The 20,080-nt window shown below is 46.4% G+C and overlaps 1 protein-coding gene across 5 annotated transcripts in view; it reads right to left on the reverse strand.

Moving 5' to 3' along the window:
* LOC131262494 (protein NDRG3) overlaps positions 1-20,080 on the reverse strand; it is a 38,113-nt gene that overhangs the window by 14,880 nt on the left and 3,153 nt on the right. For 3 of the 5 annotated variants that reach the window (XM_058264510.1, XM_058264511.1, XM_058264508.1), the window contains exon 2: positions 18,759-18,946. In XM_058264510.1, coding sequence (XP_058120493.1) covers positions 18,759-18,796 — 38 coding nt within the window. In that variant the 5' untranslated portion in view covers positions 18,797-18,946. Of the gene's footprint in view, positions 1-252; positions 349-4,732; positions 4,956-17,682; positions 17,961-18,161; positions 18,185-18,758; positions 18,947-19,844; positions 19,986-20,080 lie in introns of those variants that run through there. The other 2 variants (XM_058264507.1, XM_058264509.1) reach the window with 2 other exon arrangements.

Below are 20,080 nucleotides of genomic sequence, written 5' to 3' on the forward strand. Positions count from 1 at the left end.
AAGTTGAGTAAAAAAAGAACTTAACTAACGAACCCGGGATATGGTTAGTGATGATTTTGTGGGGACTGAAAACAAAAACTCAAACCAAGCATCATACACGCGTCTCATTCAAGGTGGGCTTGGCGCGAAATCCCCACCAACGCCCGCGCGGACGATGCAGGTCGTTTGCAAATGCCGAAGAAAGAGGAGGGCGGTGGGGGCAGTAAAGTAAGGTAAAGGAAAAAAAATCATAACAAAATGCATCAATCTTACCCAAGCAGGCGAGCTTCCTCGGCAGTGTGTGCTGGTGCGGATGGCATTCTTGCGTTCGCTGCTTTGCCGGTTTTGTCGCGATCTCTGAAATTAGTACTAAATCACATGCAGAGGCCGAAAACATACGTAGTAAAAAATATAAAGTAAAACGAAACCAAATCGAACACAAACCGGGGGAGGAATAGAACAAGGGGTGTGGGTAGCAAAGTAAACAACGAAAGGAAAAAGGAACAGATTGCAAAAAAGTAGTTAGTAGGAACGATAGATAGAGAGGGACAACACACACAGGCACACACATGTGGCAAGGGCAACAGAGGAGGTTTGGGAAAAGTTTTAAGAGGAGAGAAAATTTCGAAAAATCAAATCGTAAGTGAATGACGGAAGACACAGAAGGGGAGGGTGGGGTGGAGTATACGGTGTGGAATTGATGTGTTAATCTGTTTCATTTCTTGATTCACTATCCTGTTACTTTCTGGTATTTTTTAAAAAATTTTTTGTTTTTGTTTTGAGTGTGAAAACTGCGCTAAGCTGATTTTTAACTTGCTTTGCGGACATTGATTATTGATCGAACGGAATGCGGGAAGAAGACGTGATTAGCTGATGTGAGAATTCATGAGTAAAAGTTGCGGTGATAATATTTGCATGGCGGCGATGGCAACAGATCCCTCACACGATGGCACAGCAGCAGCAGCAGCGGTTGGCAGAAATCGTAAAGCAAGCACATTCACACGAAGCAACGAAAAGAAAAGAAGGTAAGCATCTTCAACTTGCGTACCTTACCTTTTGTTATCCTAGCTCTCCTTGTTACAGGGTCGGTTTTCCTCGATCTCGGGGAGAAAAGTCAAGTGTGTGTGTACCATTTGGCGGGGGTGCAAAGCTTCAACAAGTCCCCGGAAAGTTCCCCGGAAAAAGTGGTTCAAGCGAATCCCATCCGCTCGGATAATGCCCGCGAAAAGGGCGCCGATTCTATCTTTGTTCAATCAAATCTGACAGCTGCAAACGATTCTACAGGCAAATTCACGCATGATAAAATTCCTTTCCGATTATTACGCGGCAGACAAAAATAGAAGCGTGTCGGCAAAACAAAAACGAAAATAAAAAAACACCCACCCGATCTACATACATATCTAACCGGCACTTATCGGAGGATAAAAGCTTCGAACGAAGCGGAAGATTAAGTAGCAAAATTCTTGTGCGTTTCCTCCTATCGAGCTGGAATTAATTCAATATAACAAAGCTCCGCAGCGGAAAAACTCCGGAACGAAACTCGGGCGGGAATGTGAAGTAAAAGCATATTTTATACGAGCAGGGTAAATATAAACTTGCCGACTGAATCAAGCAATTTTTTTTTTATTTTTGTTAAGAGATCAAAAACGTAGAAAAATATTTCCCGGTCGTTTCTTTTTTTCCTCCCACCAGAAGTTTGGAAATATTTTTGTTCATCATGGCGTTGGGGAGAATCTCTGGAATGAAGCCAGCAGATCTCGTTCTTCATGTACACCGGAACACGACGCGTTCACCGAGGCATCGAGAAGGTAAAGCTTGTAGCATAATGCAGCAATTAACAAGTGGTTTCAGTCCATCACGACAAGTATTATGCTGGCAGCTGGAAGAAAGTGGCTAGCCACCGTCCATTCGTTTGCCAACAGATATTCTTTGTGCCAAGGCAGAGCGAGCGTTTAAGCGGATTAGAAGAGGGGTCTCGACAAAATGGAGAAGCTCTGGAGACATGTGGGCTGCTGTGCGGTCGAAGAACATGAAGCAAGGGAACATAAAAAAAGGCCAAACCATGTTCCGAATCTGTACATTCGCGTCGATGAAATGAACGTGATTGCACAAGTGTGATAAAAAAAATCAACCCTCATACAACCCTGCGTGCTTTCTCGCCAAACACAAGTTGGACAAATTCTGGTTCGGTTGCCAAACCGGAGGGAACTGAAGCAAACTGACATAAAGATAAGCCCGGGCCCGTCATTTGCGGTCTAAACACAGTGTGTTGATGCCGAAGTGGGACGAAGGTGGGGCCGTTCTTGGGACGCCCTAATGACTGCGGCGTTCGATAAGGCATCGGGGCTATCGATCTGTTGCGATACCCTCCTGAGTTAGAGACACATGTCGCCATTTGGTTTGCGCTCTGGTAGTCGTTCCCACGTTTAGATTCTACGGGAAGAATAAATTCCTCATCACTATTTCGACACAGAGTGGCTGCCAGTTAGAAAGGTGCGGTTCAATCCGCTTACAAAATGTGCTAAAATTCTTAAAATACACTTAAAAATTCCTTCGTAGATATACCGTGGGGAAAACGTAGCATTTAAGTCGATGTTTGAACAGCACAACGCGGGACGAGCTTCGATAAAATAGATAAAACCGGCCCCAACCGGAGATTCCTTGTTTACCTAAATCCGATTTTTCATAGCATAATTTTTATTTACCGAACGTCAACAACTCATGGGCTCGCCGCCGTCGGTGATCGGCAAGTTTTTCGGGGGGAGCGAAAATCAATACCATCGACCGGAAATTGATTCACCCCGTTCGGTGAAGCACGAACGAAGCGTCAAGACTGTATTTCTCTCCTATCCTCTACCGATTTGGCGCAGATTTCAGCCATGCGCGAAACGAAGTCCGCCAATCCGTAACATTCGTCCGTGCGTGCCTCGCTGGCAGAACGTGAAAAGATTCCGAGGCTCGGGCAGCAAAGCTAAACTACGTGCACAATCGAACAACTTCCGGAGGCCAGGCATCGGTCGAATCCGCACGAATCGATGATGCTTTTTTGTCACCGGAGTTGGTCACACCAACTAGTCAGGCCTTTGGAGAAGACACACTACTATCGCTACTATTTTGTGCTCTGCGAGGCGCAACAAATGCCGGCGATGATTTTCCGTCGGCAAATTCGTCGGAAGGAAATTCGCTATCCGGTTCATCGTTTTTCATCTGGCCAGGAGAAAAAAAAGCTTGCTCATGCCGAGAACGTCCGAGCCCAACCCGGGATGAGCATATGCTGATTGGTGTTTCTTTGTGGACTGGGATACGTTCGGAAACTATTCTGTGTAACATTTCCGCCATGGGGAATCGGGAAATCTTTCTCCCCGTTCATAGAAGGATCCAGTGACGCATCAATAATTTATGCCTTTCGTCAAGCAGCAATTCGATTATTTTTTCTCTTCTTCCCTACTCAAATCTATCACTCGTCGCTTGTTTGTCGGCTGATCGTACACCAATGAACATCGACTTGAAATCGTCAAAAAGCTGACATACACAATACAATCAAGCTATACGATCATTATGCAAATGATGTTGCGACTCTTGGCTTACTACTCGTTTCTTATCCATACTAGCATCGAACTTCCTTTCAACTTCAAATTCATGTCCTTTCTGAGGATATTCAAAAGAACAATAAAAGAAAGAGAGGATTGTTCCTTTTTATCACACTTTCATACTTTGGCTCGGCTAGTTATATTTTTTTGTAAAAGTAAACGGAATCATAAAAAATAGTTCTATTCTATCTTTTTACTATTAAATTCTTGACAAATGAATGAAAGCAAAAAACCTGGGACAGTTCATTTTAAAAAAGTTTTATAACTTACAGAAGACTATTTGATACTTCAGCTTCGCAATAAAATGTTGAATATCGTAGTGAGTTAAAATATCCAACTACAATACCGCAGACTGTTTTCGAAGGATACACACACGCTTGAAACACACAGCACACAAACACAATGTCGAAGCACAATGATTATACTTTGCGGCTGCAATTGCTCTGCGGTTTTCTTATAATAAACCCAATTGCAACATCCATTATAACGCTTCACCATACCAAAGGTCCTTCCTAGAAGGAAGGAGGATAAAGCGAGCAATTGAACCCAGTTGACCTGAATTTCTACCAACCGGGAGAAGAAGGAGGAAACCCCACACTGTGTGTGGGGGAAAAGTGTCCTAGGTAAACAGTACATTATCCCTGGATGCTTCCGGTGCTTGCCATACGCAATCTGGCCCACGGCTTGCTATCTTTAGAGTTCGTGCCATCGACGGAGGGATAGGCAGGGGAAGAGGTGGAATGGGGATGGATGAAGTTGAAAAGTTGCTTGCCAAAGCTGGAATGGATCATGCGGCGATAGTGTTACGGCGATGAGAGCAATGGCAACGGATCGGGGAAGTTTGGTTGACGCACCATTCGAGGTCTGAATGGTTCGACAAATCACGGAAAAGGAAGGATAAAGCTTCCGTAGGGCCGGGGAAAACCCGCAAACTTGATGAGGATGAAGAAACGTGAAACGATGCGACTGAGGAGGGTGAGAAACAAAAGAAAAACCACCAACACACACACACGCGGCGAGAGAGAAAAAGATAGGCGGAAGGAGAAGCGGCAACGGCAGTGTGGCAGCGGCAGCGGCAGAAGCTCCAGCGCGGACGCGGAAGAGGGAGGCGAAGAAGAAGCGAAGGGCGGAAATCCTGGCGGTTTCGTCCGGTGTGTCCTTACCTGGCACTGACGATGTACGGCTGGGCCCCTCCGCCCCCGGTGCGCTCCAGCAGCGCGTGCTTGTCCTGCGCCCCGATGGCCGTCCCGATGACGCGCTTCACCGTCTCCATCACCGTCTTCGGGCCGGACTGCGGCTCGGTGGTGGAGTTGTAGATCGCCGAGTTGAGCCCACCGCCTCCGCCGCCGAGCGAAACATACCCCCCGTCGGACTGGGGCATCTTTACTGTACCGAGCGTCGGAACGGGGTGCGGGTATGGTGCGAGGGGGTGAGGGATGTACGCCATGAGGGTTGGGATTTTGTTTATATTGTTTTTTGTCAATGTTGAACATGTTGAACAGGTCATGTTTGTGGTGGGTGTTGTTGGATTTTGATTGCAATTTTTATGGATTCCATTTCAATTTAAAACAACGGATCGCAAAAAACGAAGTTGCACAAAGCAGCGAAAATCGTAGTATAAAATTGGTTGAAAAACAAACCAAACCAAATATTCAAGATGATAGAACAAGCGCATTTGAAAAGCCACCAAACATAAAAAATATCAAACCAAACAGCACAAAAGAAAAACCGAAGGAATTCACGTAGGAGAAATTCATTCCATAACGATCGCAATTATTGGTTGACCGGTGTAAATGCGTTTCCGGTTGATTTCATAAACGGTTGAGCATAAAAAGAAGATAAAAAGAAAGAAAGAAAAAAAAGAACAAAAACCATAATAAGACAAAATGTAGCTGAGACACGGAACAGGTACGACAAACTAAAGCTAAACTAAAGTGAAATACAGAAAAAATAAAGTCAAAAAACGATCATTGTGAAATAAGTGAGCGCTACACCAAACGCGACATTGGCGAGCTACCGATGGAGCACAACTAGGAAGCGAAAAGAATTAGAAAAATACCAACACCATCACCTACAAAAAGGTAGGAAAAACAACCGACCAAATGAAAACCAACACCACCAAACCAGACAAAGCTAACCGCGTTCGAACGGAAAAATGTAATCTTGCACGAGCCAAATGCCTTCCCCACCCGCCCCCGCTAGCAAGCCCAGATTTAACAAGGACATTAAGAAAGCATTAGCAACGCGAGGTGCCACAGATGACCGGCCCAAATAGGAACGTAACGTAAAGCGGAGTACAAACACACAAAAAAGCTGCGCCGGGGTGGAAAACTTTGTCCTTTTTCATGTGCGATGTGTGTGTGTGTGTGTGGGTGTGGGTGGAGAAAGGTGGGAAAAGTGGGTGTTTCTTCTTGTGGCAATAAATGTGTGCGAAATCGGTGTTGTGTTTTCACAACTTTTCTCTTGAGTTTGTGGTGTGTGGTAGAGGTGCGTGTGGACAACAATTATGTGTGTGTGTGTGTGGATGAATTGGAAGTTTTTGTAGCTGAAATTGTTTTAGTGCCTTTCCGGTGCCCTTAGGCAATCGGCCCCCTTCGCTCCTCACTCACATCTCGAGTGTACAATGGATCCTGGTGTACTACACTCCCTTATTACCTTTGGCCCATGAAAGATGATTGAAGGAAGCCGAGTGAATGAACATCGAGAGAAATGGTGTAATTTGCGATGACATTTCCTTTTCATTTGTCTAATGGCAAGCAATCACGCAATGCTACAACGCGCGCCAACACTAAAGGTCTCATCGCCTCTAATCGTCGGTGTTCGGTTGGGTGTGGAGGTACTTTCGCTTTGTTCGTTGTTGGTCAGTACACGATTGTTTACAATGGAGGGCTTATCGCTCGTCGAGCGGCGACACACCACATTGCGACACAAATCGACCCAACGGTTGAAAATAAACCCATTAACCAACGAACACGGACCGCGCGGCCTAGCGAGCAGCTACTTCTTCTACAACTACCTCTAGAATTAAGTCAACAAGTGCTTTGGTGTGCGCAGTGAGGGTGGGTGGTGCATCTGATGTTCGATTCCGGTGCATTCCAGCACCGATAACCTCGATGTGTGTCGGTGAGCACTACTTAAGTCGTGCGCGTGTGGGATTACGCGACAAAAGTCCTCCCCAACTCACAACCCGAGCAGCAGATAGCGACATCTGCTTCCCTATCTTGGGCAACATCGCATTATCGTTACCATCGGTATCTGTCTGCTGGACAAATCCCCCCCCTAGCGTCGGTAACTCTACCCATTTCGGTAGCGTCCACCACTTCACACACAATCGAGACACACATATATGATCATCCCATATTGCGCAGAAACAATCATTCCTCGACCTCAAGAAGTGGAATCCGGACTAAACAACGATCTCCGGAGACAGAACAGGAAGCGAGCTCGCGTTTATTTGCCGTAATTGAGCCATGCTGTCGAGTTTATCATAAGTTGTGTGCATAGGGTTCTTTCTTCGCATTGGAAGGAAACATTGAGGGAGGCAAGAGAGAGCGAGAAAGAGTCAAAGAGTAGGGCTTTGTAGGAATAAAGAAGAAGTAGTAAATAAAGAAGACTAGTTGCTAAGGTTTGATCTTGGAGGTAAATTACCCTAATGGCCATAAATGGCCATAAATATGCATACGTCTCAAAAGAGTTGAACGATGCAAACACACCATAGAAATCTTATCTCTGCTACGGTTCCATACACGTTCATGATAAGATGTTGCAGACGCTATACAGAGTTGAGAATAAGCCAAACTGCATTCTCAAAACAAAAAGAATGTTGAAGTTATAATATTTTAGAAGAGGAATGCTTCTTCTTGCTGTACTTGTTTGATTTACATTGGCTATGATACTAGCTGATACCTTGTTGTTCGTTGGAAAACAAAAACAACAGTTGAATCATGGTTTGTCCAAAGGAACTCATGGGCAGACTTCACCAGGTGATCCCCGCCGGATTTCGCAATGTTTTCAACTTCTTCCACTATACGGGTTTTACCGTCAGATGATGATCAGCTTAATCATATGACTATCGACAAAACCATCTGCTGCGTTCGATGCAATTAACACCTTTTGGCGAATCTGACGCATTTATCGACGCTACTCACCGAAACGTAACAACATCAGATGCCATTTTCTACAATCTCACGCTAGCTTGACAACGGTAGGAAGCGGTCGCGAAGTGGTTAGCGCCATCCGGGAGGTGCGATATGTGATCATGCATCTGGGAGCAGGCCATTGGCCAATGCCTTCGTTGCTTCTGGAACGTATCATCGCCGTATTTTCATGTTTCGAGCGACGAAATCACAAGCGCAAAATATTTATTGATCGATAATGTTATTACCAAACATGAAAGTGATTCTGCCAACAACCGGATTCCTGGCCGGAACAAAGGGAAACCAGCTATCATGCAAGCCACTTCTGAACCTGAGAGGAGCAGCAAGCAAAAAGCGGCGGGTTCGGCGTTTTGTTGTTTTAGCCTCCTCGGAGGCCGGCTGCAAGTTTTCTTTATCGTTTGCTCTTTATGGAAGAAGGGGCCTTGTAGAAAAGATGATTCGTCATCAAAGACAAAGGAACCAGCGGACAGATCCGCGCCCCATCACCATATCGCCTCGAAGTGTCACCGGCGTGTATCGGGGGCCACGATTATCTTATGCCGATTCAATATTTATCATTTTTCCGCGCTTCGAAGGTAATTCGTTTAGCAGTCCTTTTTGTCGTTGCGAATTATTACTTTTTCCTGTTCCTCGACCCTGAACGGGTCCGGGCGCCCGGATTTTATTGAACGAGTGAACGTATAAATTTCGTACGCATTTGATTTTATTTTCACTGCTTTTGCATGGGAATTATCGTCCACCGACCGAACACAGGCGGCCAAGCGTGAGCCAAAAACAACCGTCGGGGAATAAAAACGGATGATACCGACACTTGGAAACATAACCTCTTTATGGCAACCTCTCATTCATTGCTGCAAGAAGATAATTCTTTTGCTCGCCGGTGCGACATAATCCTGTTTGATTATGCAAGAGGAGCTCGGTGGTACATCGAACCACAGCACAGAGTCTACAGTTGTCTTCGGTTCTCCGGACAACGCCGGGATGGTTCGGTAAACTTCAAGCAACCAACCAAACCAAAGCCCTATGTCGTTGTTCCCATTCCCCCCATTTTAAGGTACGCTTACTTCGGTTGTCCTACGTGCACTCGGACTGCGTCATGACCACTAAGTAGGGCACACTTCAGAGACCGTCGAGAGAGCGAGCCAACCAACCGAACCGGGATTGGGGCGACAGAAAAGTTGTCCCATCATTTATAGCTTGGGCGAGAAATTTATTCATTAAAACTTATTAATCATTCTGGTAACCCCATTTAAAAAAAAGGATGGCAGCCATCAGCGTTCTCCTTGGTTGTGCTGATGTCCTGGGTAGCAAATGGTAGTCAGTGACCAGGGGGGGATTATCCAGTGAGACAGTGAACCTAGGCTGGGCATAAACCCGCAATTTTTTCGAAGCGGTTCCTCTCCAGCCATTTGCGGACACATCGTTTACTTGAAGATACCCATTTTGTTGCATCCAGAGAGACAGGAGCGGAAAAGAACGTCCAAGATTGAAGGAATAACAATGGATAACCACCAAGAACTGCGGGTACGATTACTTTATTGCATTTCCTGTGGCTCAAGGTGGCGAATCACCAACCCGGCTTCAAATGCAGCCATGGGGCGTAGGTAGAGATCCAGTGGAATGACTTGGTCATGAATAAATATCAACCAACATCAAGGCGCAGTGCAGATGGCAGTAAGAACCGTACCCTAACGTCGTCGTCTGTGGAGTTCTGCATTGATTTGACCTCGTTCCATCGGCCATTAGGTGCTATTCGCATGCTCGTTAGCGTAATTTTCCAAACCAAACTTCATCCTACTCTCGAGACGCCCTCCTGGACATATCCCCCGACGTGTGTCATCATCATCCCGCTCAGGTAACGTGTTGTAACATCAAAGCGATGCTGATCGAGTTAGCTGACGAACGGACACACTACATCGGGGCGGGGAATATAGATCACAACGGAGGCGATGGTGATGATGACGCACAACGGAGCAGCTGAACTGCGACGTACCTACTAACCGGTTGCCGCCGTTCAAGGATAGCCAGCAGACCGAAAGCTGTGTTTGCGGTGCCTCTTTTGCCACGTCACCGGGTCGGTCGCGCGCAGTGGCTGGAAAGCATACTTGATTGCATGAAAATTGATACAACGCCCACGGGCCTTAGAGTGCCGCCCGGTCCGGTTCCGGGTTTGTTCGGAGCAGGTGCGCTGCAGCTCTGCGCTCGAGGGGGAAGCAAAGTTTGCGCGTGCCTTTGCGTGACGGAAAACGAACACCTCCTAAAGGCTTCGCCAAGTTCTGTGTCCGTGTGCGAAGTTGATTAGTGCTATCGGGTTTCTCGTTCTATTGCAGCGTGACATCGAATATCGCAGCCAAACGTCTTGTGCCGGTGTGTCTTGTCTTGTTTGACGTTCGAATTGCCGACGTTAAATGAACGCGACCTCACCGTGAGTCACGTGAAGCGATTTAAACTACAAACACTGCTGTCAAAATGTTTGATCGTTTCGAGACCGAAAGCCATTCCTCGTCTTCGGGTAAACCGGGGAGAACTTCCCTACCCGTCCTCGAATATGACAAGTACATGTCAATCAAAGTTCTAGAACTATTCTACGGCCCCGTTTTGGGGGAATTCCCAAACGATTTGATAACGTGAACGGGCTGTAAATTAAATGGGACAACTTTCTCCACACAGAGTCCACAACCAAAATTCAACCGGCATTCGGCACAAAAGCACACAAACTCATTAATGTCCACCCGTATGTCCACCGGGACCCGGTCCATGCCGGATTATGTCTACACCATGTTCCATTCATCCCATTAAGGTTCATATCCGGCGATGACAGACGGGTCGATTCTGAGATCCTCCAAGGACTCGTGCGATGGGCTCCGACATCCGTATCTCCAATCGATGTCAACGACAGCAGCCATCATCATCCATCCGATCCGTTGTTCTAATAATGACCCACACTCCAGTCGCCTTCACCAAAACCCTGGTGAAAGCAGCTCCGAGGCGGCTTAGGCCGGGGAACTCCGTACCGTATGGGGATCGGGCTACTAAATTTTTAATTCCAAAAGCGACCCTGTGGGAAATCCACCCGCTGGTACGCCAACACTCAGGCACCGGAAGAGGCATGGACGGAAAACTTGGCAAGTGACAACGCGCGCTGACAGTTTTCCGATTACACATACACACACCCCGCAGGGGACCTTCCTGAGGCGGAGTTTTCCTGGCGCCGAAAGAATACGAGAACGTGCGTACACAACTCGACTGCTCTCGATGGAAAGTTTCACCAACTTTTCCACATTGTCATGCATAAGAGAAAACGTCGTCCAAGTTTCCCCGAGTAGACCAAAATCCACACAAAATGTTCATGGCAGGAAACGATGCGTTCCACACGGAGTTTCCGAGGGATGCAACATCATTTGCCTGGGGGAACACATAAATAACCAGGTTAGCATTTTTTTTTTCTCATCAGCTCCGGAGCTTCCAAATCCAACCACGATCCGAGCGGAGAACTCGCGCGCGCAGACACAATTTTGCCGCGAATTAATTTGATCAAGTTCGCCCTTAACGCTCCAACGCGCCTGCAGTTCGTGTATCTCACTGTCCCTTCTCGGTGGAAGGAGCCGTGGCGGTGGGGGCCTTGCTCACCGGAGCTTGTACCCACTCGATGTGGAATCATTTCGCTGGCTTCGGGCTCCGGTGCGGCGGTAAAATCGATACGTTGGTCTTGGTCTTGGTGGTCACGCGACAACTCCCTCCACCGTAAGCCGCTTAGGCGCACAAAACAAGGTGTGGGGAGGATCGGCAAAACGGAACGGTGCTTCTCGCGAACTTGCCTCTACCATATGTAACAGGAGACGGTTTGCAAGTTGCCTTCCATTTTTTTTTTTTCGAGTGGTTTCTTAGAGTATCATAAGCCCCACATATGGTACTTGTTTATATTCGTTCATCTTCGGTAAATTAATCTCCATCACACCATTTTTTCGTGTGCACCGAACCAACTCGCCGTCGAGGTTCTAAACGGTGTTTCAATAGTTTATCGATACGGTGGTGCCTATGCGACTCACACGCACCGGCAGGTGAGGTTAGTTTATGTGAAAGTTCAATAAAGCCCTTAAATATTCATGCATACACATACCGACGCCGGTGAAGTCACGAATCGATCCATGGCAGCCCCGACCCTACTACGTTGCCCTCGATCAATAATTTACATTAATGCAGTTCTTTTTTTCGTTCCTCAGCGCCACCGGACCTCCTAATCCACCAGTTGTTCGAACGCACACCACGGACGAGCGGTGTGTGTTGTGCCACAACGTCGACGACGACGCACGGCCGCCCGTTACCACTGACCTATTTTGCGGAGGTTGTAGTGCGCACCGTGGCTGCAACGAGTGCAGCATGCGACGACGTGAAGTGCATTCGCTGTCGGTGGCTATGCGTTGCGCGAGCCGCGGTTTGGATATTAACGCCGCTTGCGACCACCAACAAACGAGAGCGGAGTGGTCGGTATGTGTCACGTGGCGGAGTACCGAGATATAATCGTTGTGGGCATTTTTGACGGGTACCTTACCCTCCCCCCTGGTGCAGCATTGTTTGTGGTCAGTTAATGAAGCAGCACACTATAATTTTGCTCCGCTCGATATGACAATGTCATCCATTTCCACATTCCTGGTGTACGTGGGGAATATAAACTAACATCCTGCAGCGCGTTTTTAACATCGTTTTGCCATCGGAATCCAGGCACGGAGCAGAATATCTGTTCCGAGTCACCGGCGGTTTAGCAGGTTCCATTAGATTGCATGTTTATGGCATGTCGTGAGATTTGCCAAACCAAAGTTTTGCCTGAGGCGCATTGCAGATATTTCTCTGGGACCAAACTGTCTTGAAGTTGGGCTTTACTCCAACCTCTAATTGTGGAACGATAATCTCTAGTTGTAAGGTAGATAATTAGTTTCAAATAAGATATAAACTTTGGTAAATAGTGGTCCAGCACCAAAATGCAAATATACCGGTTTGTAGCAGTTGGATCAGAAACTCTGACCTTTTCCAGAATCGCGTGCAAAACACATCCAATCCATTTGGGCTCTTATTAAACAAGGACTAACAATGATCTCACCAAAGGTTCTTAACATGTCGTCGCCAAAACCTACTCTTCCAGCTAACCTTATCAATTTCTCACACCAGCTGCACCCGATTAAACCGGAAAAGTCCAGCCAGCGATTTCCGCGCGCGCCATCAATTCATCGCCTCTTTCTTTTTCGACTCCGAACCGGTTCTACGATGTATCACCAAAAAACGCGAATATTTTATCGCCCATCCACGGACGTCCATTAACGGAGAAGGAAATAAAATAGAACCAAAATCACCGCTTTTTGGCGGAAATATCCCGCTCCTCCTCACGGGCGCATAGTACACCTCTTGCAACCGATTGTTTGGAGCACTCTTTTTGGGGGCGATGAATACTAATGACATGCCACGCGTTTCGTTCGCGAAAAAGGAGCCCCAACATGACTAAATTTGTACGTGCGGACCCCCGCTCCGAGCGGACGGACAGACGAGCTGGCTCCCGCCGAGTGGTTGGAGAGCTGCCGCTTGGCACACCTTATTGCCACCGAAATCGTGTTTCCTACTCAAAAACACCTAGCTCGCGGGCAAAAGGCTTCTCTCCTTGGGGCCGTTTTTTTTGGGAGGTGGGGAAACCTTGCTTTCTGGCGGTTCATTTCGGTTTCGGTGCGGTCATTCGGCGATCAAGGTGAAGGTCGATCGAATTGATGTTTCGATTGCTTCGTTGCCACTCGTCCGCTGCTTGTGGTATATGTACCAGCAGGTTGGGTCTTAAAAATCTCCGTTGCACGACGCCCGAACTTACGTAACGTCCAAATGGAGCTCCTCTTTGCCTTTCCTTCAAGGACCTGTTCTCACCATCCTTTTTACCCGCTTTCTCCTAATGACTACTTTCTATTCTGGGGAAAAAGCTGCTTACTCCAAGCTCACTCCAGCGATTCGAGCGCCAAACGATTACCGGCGAGCGAGCAAACACGCCTAATTAACTCTCACAATGCCATTCGGTAATTAATAACAAAGCCTACAGAAGTACGCTGCGGGGGCAAAAGCGATGGAAAAATGATTCCACCGGGGACCTTATGCTCCGCCAAGGACAATCTGAGCACATCTGTGTGCCTGGGAGCGGGCGTTATGTTGGAAACAAACCAACAAACGCAAGGTAATCACATTCCAGTATAACTTAACGTACATAATTCTTCCAAGCCGGGAGCTCACCTCAACGCGCAACATTTATGGTGGGGTTCGTTTTGGCTAATTAATTTCATGTTCAAGCATGGAAGGAAGTGTTTCCCGCTGAAAGGCAGCTGATCCATCTTCACCTGATCTCTAATTTCCTGTTTTAATTGGGCGAATCACGATGGTTTTACTGTGCAAATTCATCTTCCAATGCTCGCAACGAAGGGTTTTTCGCTCGAAAGGATGGTCTTGTGTTTTGGAAGTTAAAATTTAGCAAGAATCCTCCCAAAACTTTTCATTTATCCTTTCTAGAATCGCAAAAAGTAAACTATCAAGGCCAATACTTTGGAGATTACACTGAATCCCATCAATTTTAATTACAATTTGGGTCTCATTATTAAACTGAGGGCACAGATTATCAACTTGGTGGTATGAAGCACCATCCTCTCGATAGCAATATCTTAATCAAAGCCAAACGGCTCCCCGATGGTTTGAGATATCTTCGTAATACTTTTCGTACGAAATGAGAATGGATTTGCATTATCCTACTGAAAACAACAAGAAAAAATAAAACCGAAACAACTTATTCTTTGAAACGATTCCGACGTAGAGGAGAGCTTTACCGAGAAAAGCTTTAGAGAGATTCGGCCGAAAAGTTCCTAGCAAGGATTGCGAAACCAAGTCACTTGATCCTTTCTCGACAACCCATCCCTCAAGAAAGCCACATTTCTGATTATACAATGATTTTTCCTGCCTAGAAGTGTGCAAACAGAGCAAGTAGCAGAAACGACGACGAAAAACCTTCAGCAACATGAAACATACGCTTCGTTCCGCGTCCTAACGGGGTTTTCACGGCCCTGCTGCCGTCATCGGACATGCAATCATAAATTTAAACTATTTTTTCCACTTTAGCCCCCCCGCTCGGGAACGAATTGCAATCGATAAAACAATCAAACGCAACTCGAACGGTACCCTCCGGCCACTCGGTGGAAAATGGGCAAACGGGAAGGAGGAAAATTTAACATTCATTGAGAATCGTCCAGCCGGAAAGAGCTGTGCTTGCGCCATTTGAAAGCTTTCCACGGCTTCGGTGTGTTAAAAACTTGTTTAAATTCATAGCCGGAAGCGAAAGGAACAAACTCGTACTCGTTCCCGATGTTGCTAGCAGTATTTCTGTTTAATAAAAGAACGAAGTAGAGGCATGCATTTTTCAAAGTTTTAAACGATGAAACTTCTCGTGAGATTGCTAGGAGTGTAAATATTAACACTCTATCCCGAGATTGAACCTGGAATAACTGGCCCTGGTGTGAAGGGATTGGTTTCGTGGAACAAAAGTTCGCGGTTTGTTGACTCCCGTTACGTCACGTGTTGGGTTGGAAAAACTATTCCACGCGGTTCTTAAAACCATGTGTATGTAGCCATGTTATGTAAGCCGAAGGACTCCATGGAGTGTCCATGCGTCCGGCGGGGTATTGTCCGGGGTTGAAGTGGAGTAGTGGCCAACAATGTCTACCCGCATTCCGCGAGGTGACATTCAAATGAACGCCGTATACTATCGCAGGACATTTGGCAGGTAGGTGAGAAAATGAATAAGTCCTTTTTCTCCCTGTCCTTGTCAAACGGGCAACACACTCCACAAATCACCTGCCATCGCCTGCTGGGAGTGTAGAGGCACGTCAAAGTGTCAACTCTCCGAAGAAGAAATGCGTAAGTCATTTCGAGCAGAGTCATAACAGTTGTTCACTGCTACGCAACAACTACTACGAAGGATTTTCCTGACCGTTTTATTTCCTTTTTCAACCCCACCGAAAGAACATCGTTCATGGGATTTTCCGATATTCCAAGCACCTACTTTCTTCGTTTCTCTCTCTCTCTCTTGTGTTTGACTCTCCCATTTATTTTCCGATTATCTCCGCGAAGGGAAAATCCTAAACAACCTGGTTTCGAGAGAGTAGCACCGGTAAAGTGAATCCTTGCGAGAGAATTTTCTCTGCGAAACCAATTTGACAGGAGTAGTACTGTTTTTTTTGCATTGCGGTAAAAGTGTGTGTCTTGCTTGTGCAGGACTTCTTTTTCCTGTCCCCTTTCACTTTGCTCTTCTTCCCGATGACGGATCCGATTCGATGCTACCACCAGGACACGATACTTCTCTTATGTAACATGGATGCACAGAAAACTTTTTTTCCACATCAAACCCGTGCTGGAAAATCTACACGGCAAGCAGTCGATTTTTTTCTTGCAACGTCGTCGAGATGCTCTCCCTGCCCCTCTTTTCCCAATCGTTAAACGAGCAGAAAAATGTCCATCAAGCGAAAAAATGACACACAGCTCTAAAACGCCTACTATTCGAACTGCAACAGACGGTAAAATGTGAAGCTTATAATTACCTTGCACAAAGAGGGGCTTCTCTACCGGACGGGCAACTAGAACCAGAACGACTCGACTGTTCTTTGTGGGAATTCCTCCGTTGAACTATCGCTGGGCAAAGTATCCCCGAAACTGAAACTGGGCACTGCGTTTGATGAAAACTTCCTCGCTTTTCAGCGCACACACGCCGTCCAACTGTGGAACTGGGCTGAATTTCGGTCGGTGCCAAATCCGATTCCAGCCAACCAGGTGCCAAATCTAGCAAACTTTTGGATAGTTGTGTAACAGCTTTTGGTTCTGTGTGCTCTGGACTCGAGGCCGACGAAAGGATACTGACGTTCGGCCACTACAATCGTCCTCTGTGCTAAAAGACGTGGGGGAAAAAAATGGCTCGCAATTCACTCGCTTGTTCTAACCGATTGCACCATTGCGGTATCCTTTTCACACCATTTTCCAAATCGCTCGCTCTTTCTCTCGTCTCTCGCTCTTCAACCGAAAGGATACATTTGACAGTTGCGCCCCAAACAGGGAGAGCCTTTCGTTATCCTGTGTCGGCAATGGGGGCACAAATACCAGCACCGAAAAATAGGTGGAAAATTCTGTATGCATGTTGTTTCCAGGTGTTGGTGTATGTAAGTGGAAATGCCGGAAGGCAGTAAAGAACGGCCCGACGAACTGCTGTGGAAAACCAGTGCGTCATGGCGTGCTGGGTTTTTGTTGTGTGCAGTGCATTTTGTTTCTGTGTGCGAAGGGGAGTTTGTGGTCGGTTGATCAAACAAATGCACTCTCCCCGTTCTTGAGTGCAAGTGCACGACGGGAGTCCGCGATCGGACCAGGAGACGAGACGGTTATGACACAGTTTTCCAGGTACCATCAAGTCCAACTAACCGGACGGGAGCACACTACGACTAGACTAAGGGAAAAGTGATGAAATGATACTTTCTACACACAGTAAAACACCGAAAGCAGTTAGTTATGGGACCGGCGGGAAGCAACGAAACACGATAATGGGATGATCGAGTGTGTGATGAGGGGTAAATTGTTTTCGTCCCAACCACATTACGAAACACGAGGAAAATCAATAATCAATGCCTACTGGTAGTTGTCAGTTGTCGCGCCTAAACTAAACGCCTAGCGACCAATTATCTGCGTTTTCCCTACTGTTGCTCTACCAAATGTGGAAGCCGTTGTTAGTTGTCTACGCATTAGGGTGGTTAAGACCACTCTGCTATGTTAATGATGTCTAATGTATCGACTCTTTCTCTTCTATCTATTCTAAACTAGAAGAATTTCACTTCACCCATCACCTAGAGGTAGTAGAGGACTCAGAAATACGGACGGGAAAAACGGGAAAGAATGCTACGTACCTTTAAGATGTGTTAGGTTGCTTTAGGGAAAACGATTTCCCAACGAGATCCCGCACGCCGATCAAAACAATGTCACGCGAAACAACGACCAGATGTCAGATCGTGTGACGTTTCGATCGCGAGTTTTCCTGCGCCCTTTTTTTTCTTTATAAGGAAAACCTGCGGGAAGCGCACGCTTCGAAGTGGGGACTTCACCGAAATTACACAATCGTCGATCCCTTTTCCAAGGCCGACACTCTTCTGCTTTCTTTGCGAAAGACTCACTGTTTACACAGAAACTGGTGGAAAACCAAAATGAATCACTAATTAATCGACTTTGCTCGCCAATTGCGCCTCTCACAGAGAAACGACAATCTCAAAGGAGAAACCACAACACAAATATTCTGTAAACTGCAGATGGGACACTGTTGTTTTTTGCTTTCCTTGGCACCTTGAACACCTTTAATGGTGATGCGAAGAAAAGCTTGCGAAAGACCAACCTTTTGCGTGACCGACCTCGTTGACTGTCGAAAGAAGACTGACGGATCTGACGTTTCGTCTGCGAAACCAAAACATGTCAGAGGTCGCAATAATTAATCTTTCTGCTAAATTCTTTATAACTTTTTAGTTACAGTACCGATTTTGACAACAGACCCCTCAAATGAAAGGTCTTTTTAAGACGCGCAACTTTGTGAAAGTAAAGATTTATCCATCATTTCTAGTTTTTAAGAATAACACCTGTGATGGAACGAGTTCGCCCTGCGGGCGAAAATGACACGAACCGGGAATTTTCCCGATACGAGTTCGCCTTTTCGCCTCGAAAACGAGCGGCGATTTACCGGTTTGATGATCTTTCAAGGACATTGGCCAAGGTTGCTGAAATAAAGCTACACCGCTTGAACAAGGTGGCTAGACTAATGCTGTACCACGCACAACCAAGGTTTGTATTTCAAGCTTCAAACTACAACACTTTTTAAAATCAGCACAGTCAAAACCGTTGCAAAAGAACTGGCGAATGTACGTATTTTTTTAACGAAATGCTCTCATTTTGTGGCAGTATTGAAAAAAAATTATAAGAAAATTATATAAGAACTTACGGAGGCGTCTCGATGTGCTGCATTTCCATGGTTGCCATGTTTCTGCGCTTTAAAGATGTTCTTCTTGGGTGACTCTGTTGATCTTTTTAAAGTGGCTGCGTTGTACCAGATGCTTTTTGAACACACTGCACAGATCTGTTTGGGCACTTTACTGGCACTCACACTTTTTGCACTTTACTCTTTGGTAGCTGATAAAAACAAACAAAAAGCCCAATTCACATTAACCTTCACACGAAGCAGACTTGTTTGCTAAGCCAACAGAAATAATAAACACTAAAACATCGACCCAGTGCTCGAGGGACAACTCATTTGACATGATTTCGCACTACATTTCTACACTCGTCCACTTCGCCGTTAATGAGTGATAGCAGTGCGCGGTGCATTGCTCAAACTCTTTGCCACTACGGAAAAACGGTTACACACGCGATAAATAATTCCTCCGCAATGCTACACTCTTGCGCTGCGAGAAACCACCTTCTCCGACGCTCAACAAAAATGATCACCACCGCGAAGAGGAAAACGTTTTCCATCCACACATCATCCCCACCACCGCGCGTTCATTAGTGATAAAGAAAGAAGACTAATCATAGGTTTGCACGTGCGATCAACAACAACTGGTACCCTGCACCGTTGGCATCCGACACCTGGTGAGTCGGATGGTGGTTGAACAGCCCGAAAATGCGGATTACGTCAAGCACTGAAACTGACGGCGCCGGTGTGCATGACTTCTTATTCGTTATGCTGATCGTTCACGTATCAACCGCCGGGAAGGTCACGAGCCAAGAAATCCCCCACAGAGACCCGAGACAAACATGCACGGGAGGATGAAACCAGTTCTGCGCGGAGATCGCCTGGACAGCCTCTCCTCGGGTCGGGAGGAAAGGAAAGATGGATGTTTTTGCGTAGCCAGATCGCGAAATGACTGACAGTTCGTCGACAGAAGAACCGGCCATCAACGTGTCTTTTTTTCCTTCAACCTGTTCACTAGCATCCATGTAGTTGTGGCCAACATACCATAGCCGCCCTTGAGGAGAAGGGCTTAAACACTGACCAAAACGAATCAACAATGCTAGGTTTTCAACCTACCCTACGATATCTTGCGTTCCGAACGAGGTTCGACAATGGAAATGGATAACGAAAACCGGCATTCCAACATCTCACCAATGTTGTCGCCTTACTTCGGCGCCACAAACTAGTTTCCTTTCTCCCCCGAAAATGTGTCGCCGATAGTCTTTTTTTTTTTAATTTCACGCAATGTTCCCTTTTTTTGTTGCGACGCGGCCTAAATGTCGTTTTAATATGTTTATCAAGTTTTGAGTTCG

The sequence above is a fragment of the Anopheles coustani genome, chromosome 2 (assembly GCF_943734705.1).
Source record: "Anopheles coustani chromosome 2, idAnoCousDA_361_x.2, whole genome shotgun sequence".
NCBI classification, from domain to species: Eukaryota; Metazoa; Arthropoda; class Insecta; order Diptera; family Culicidae; genus Anopheles; species Anopheles coustani.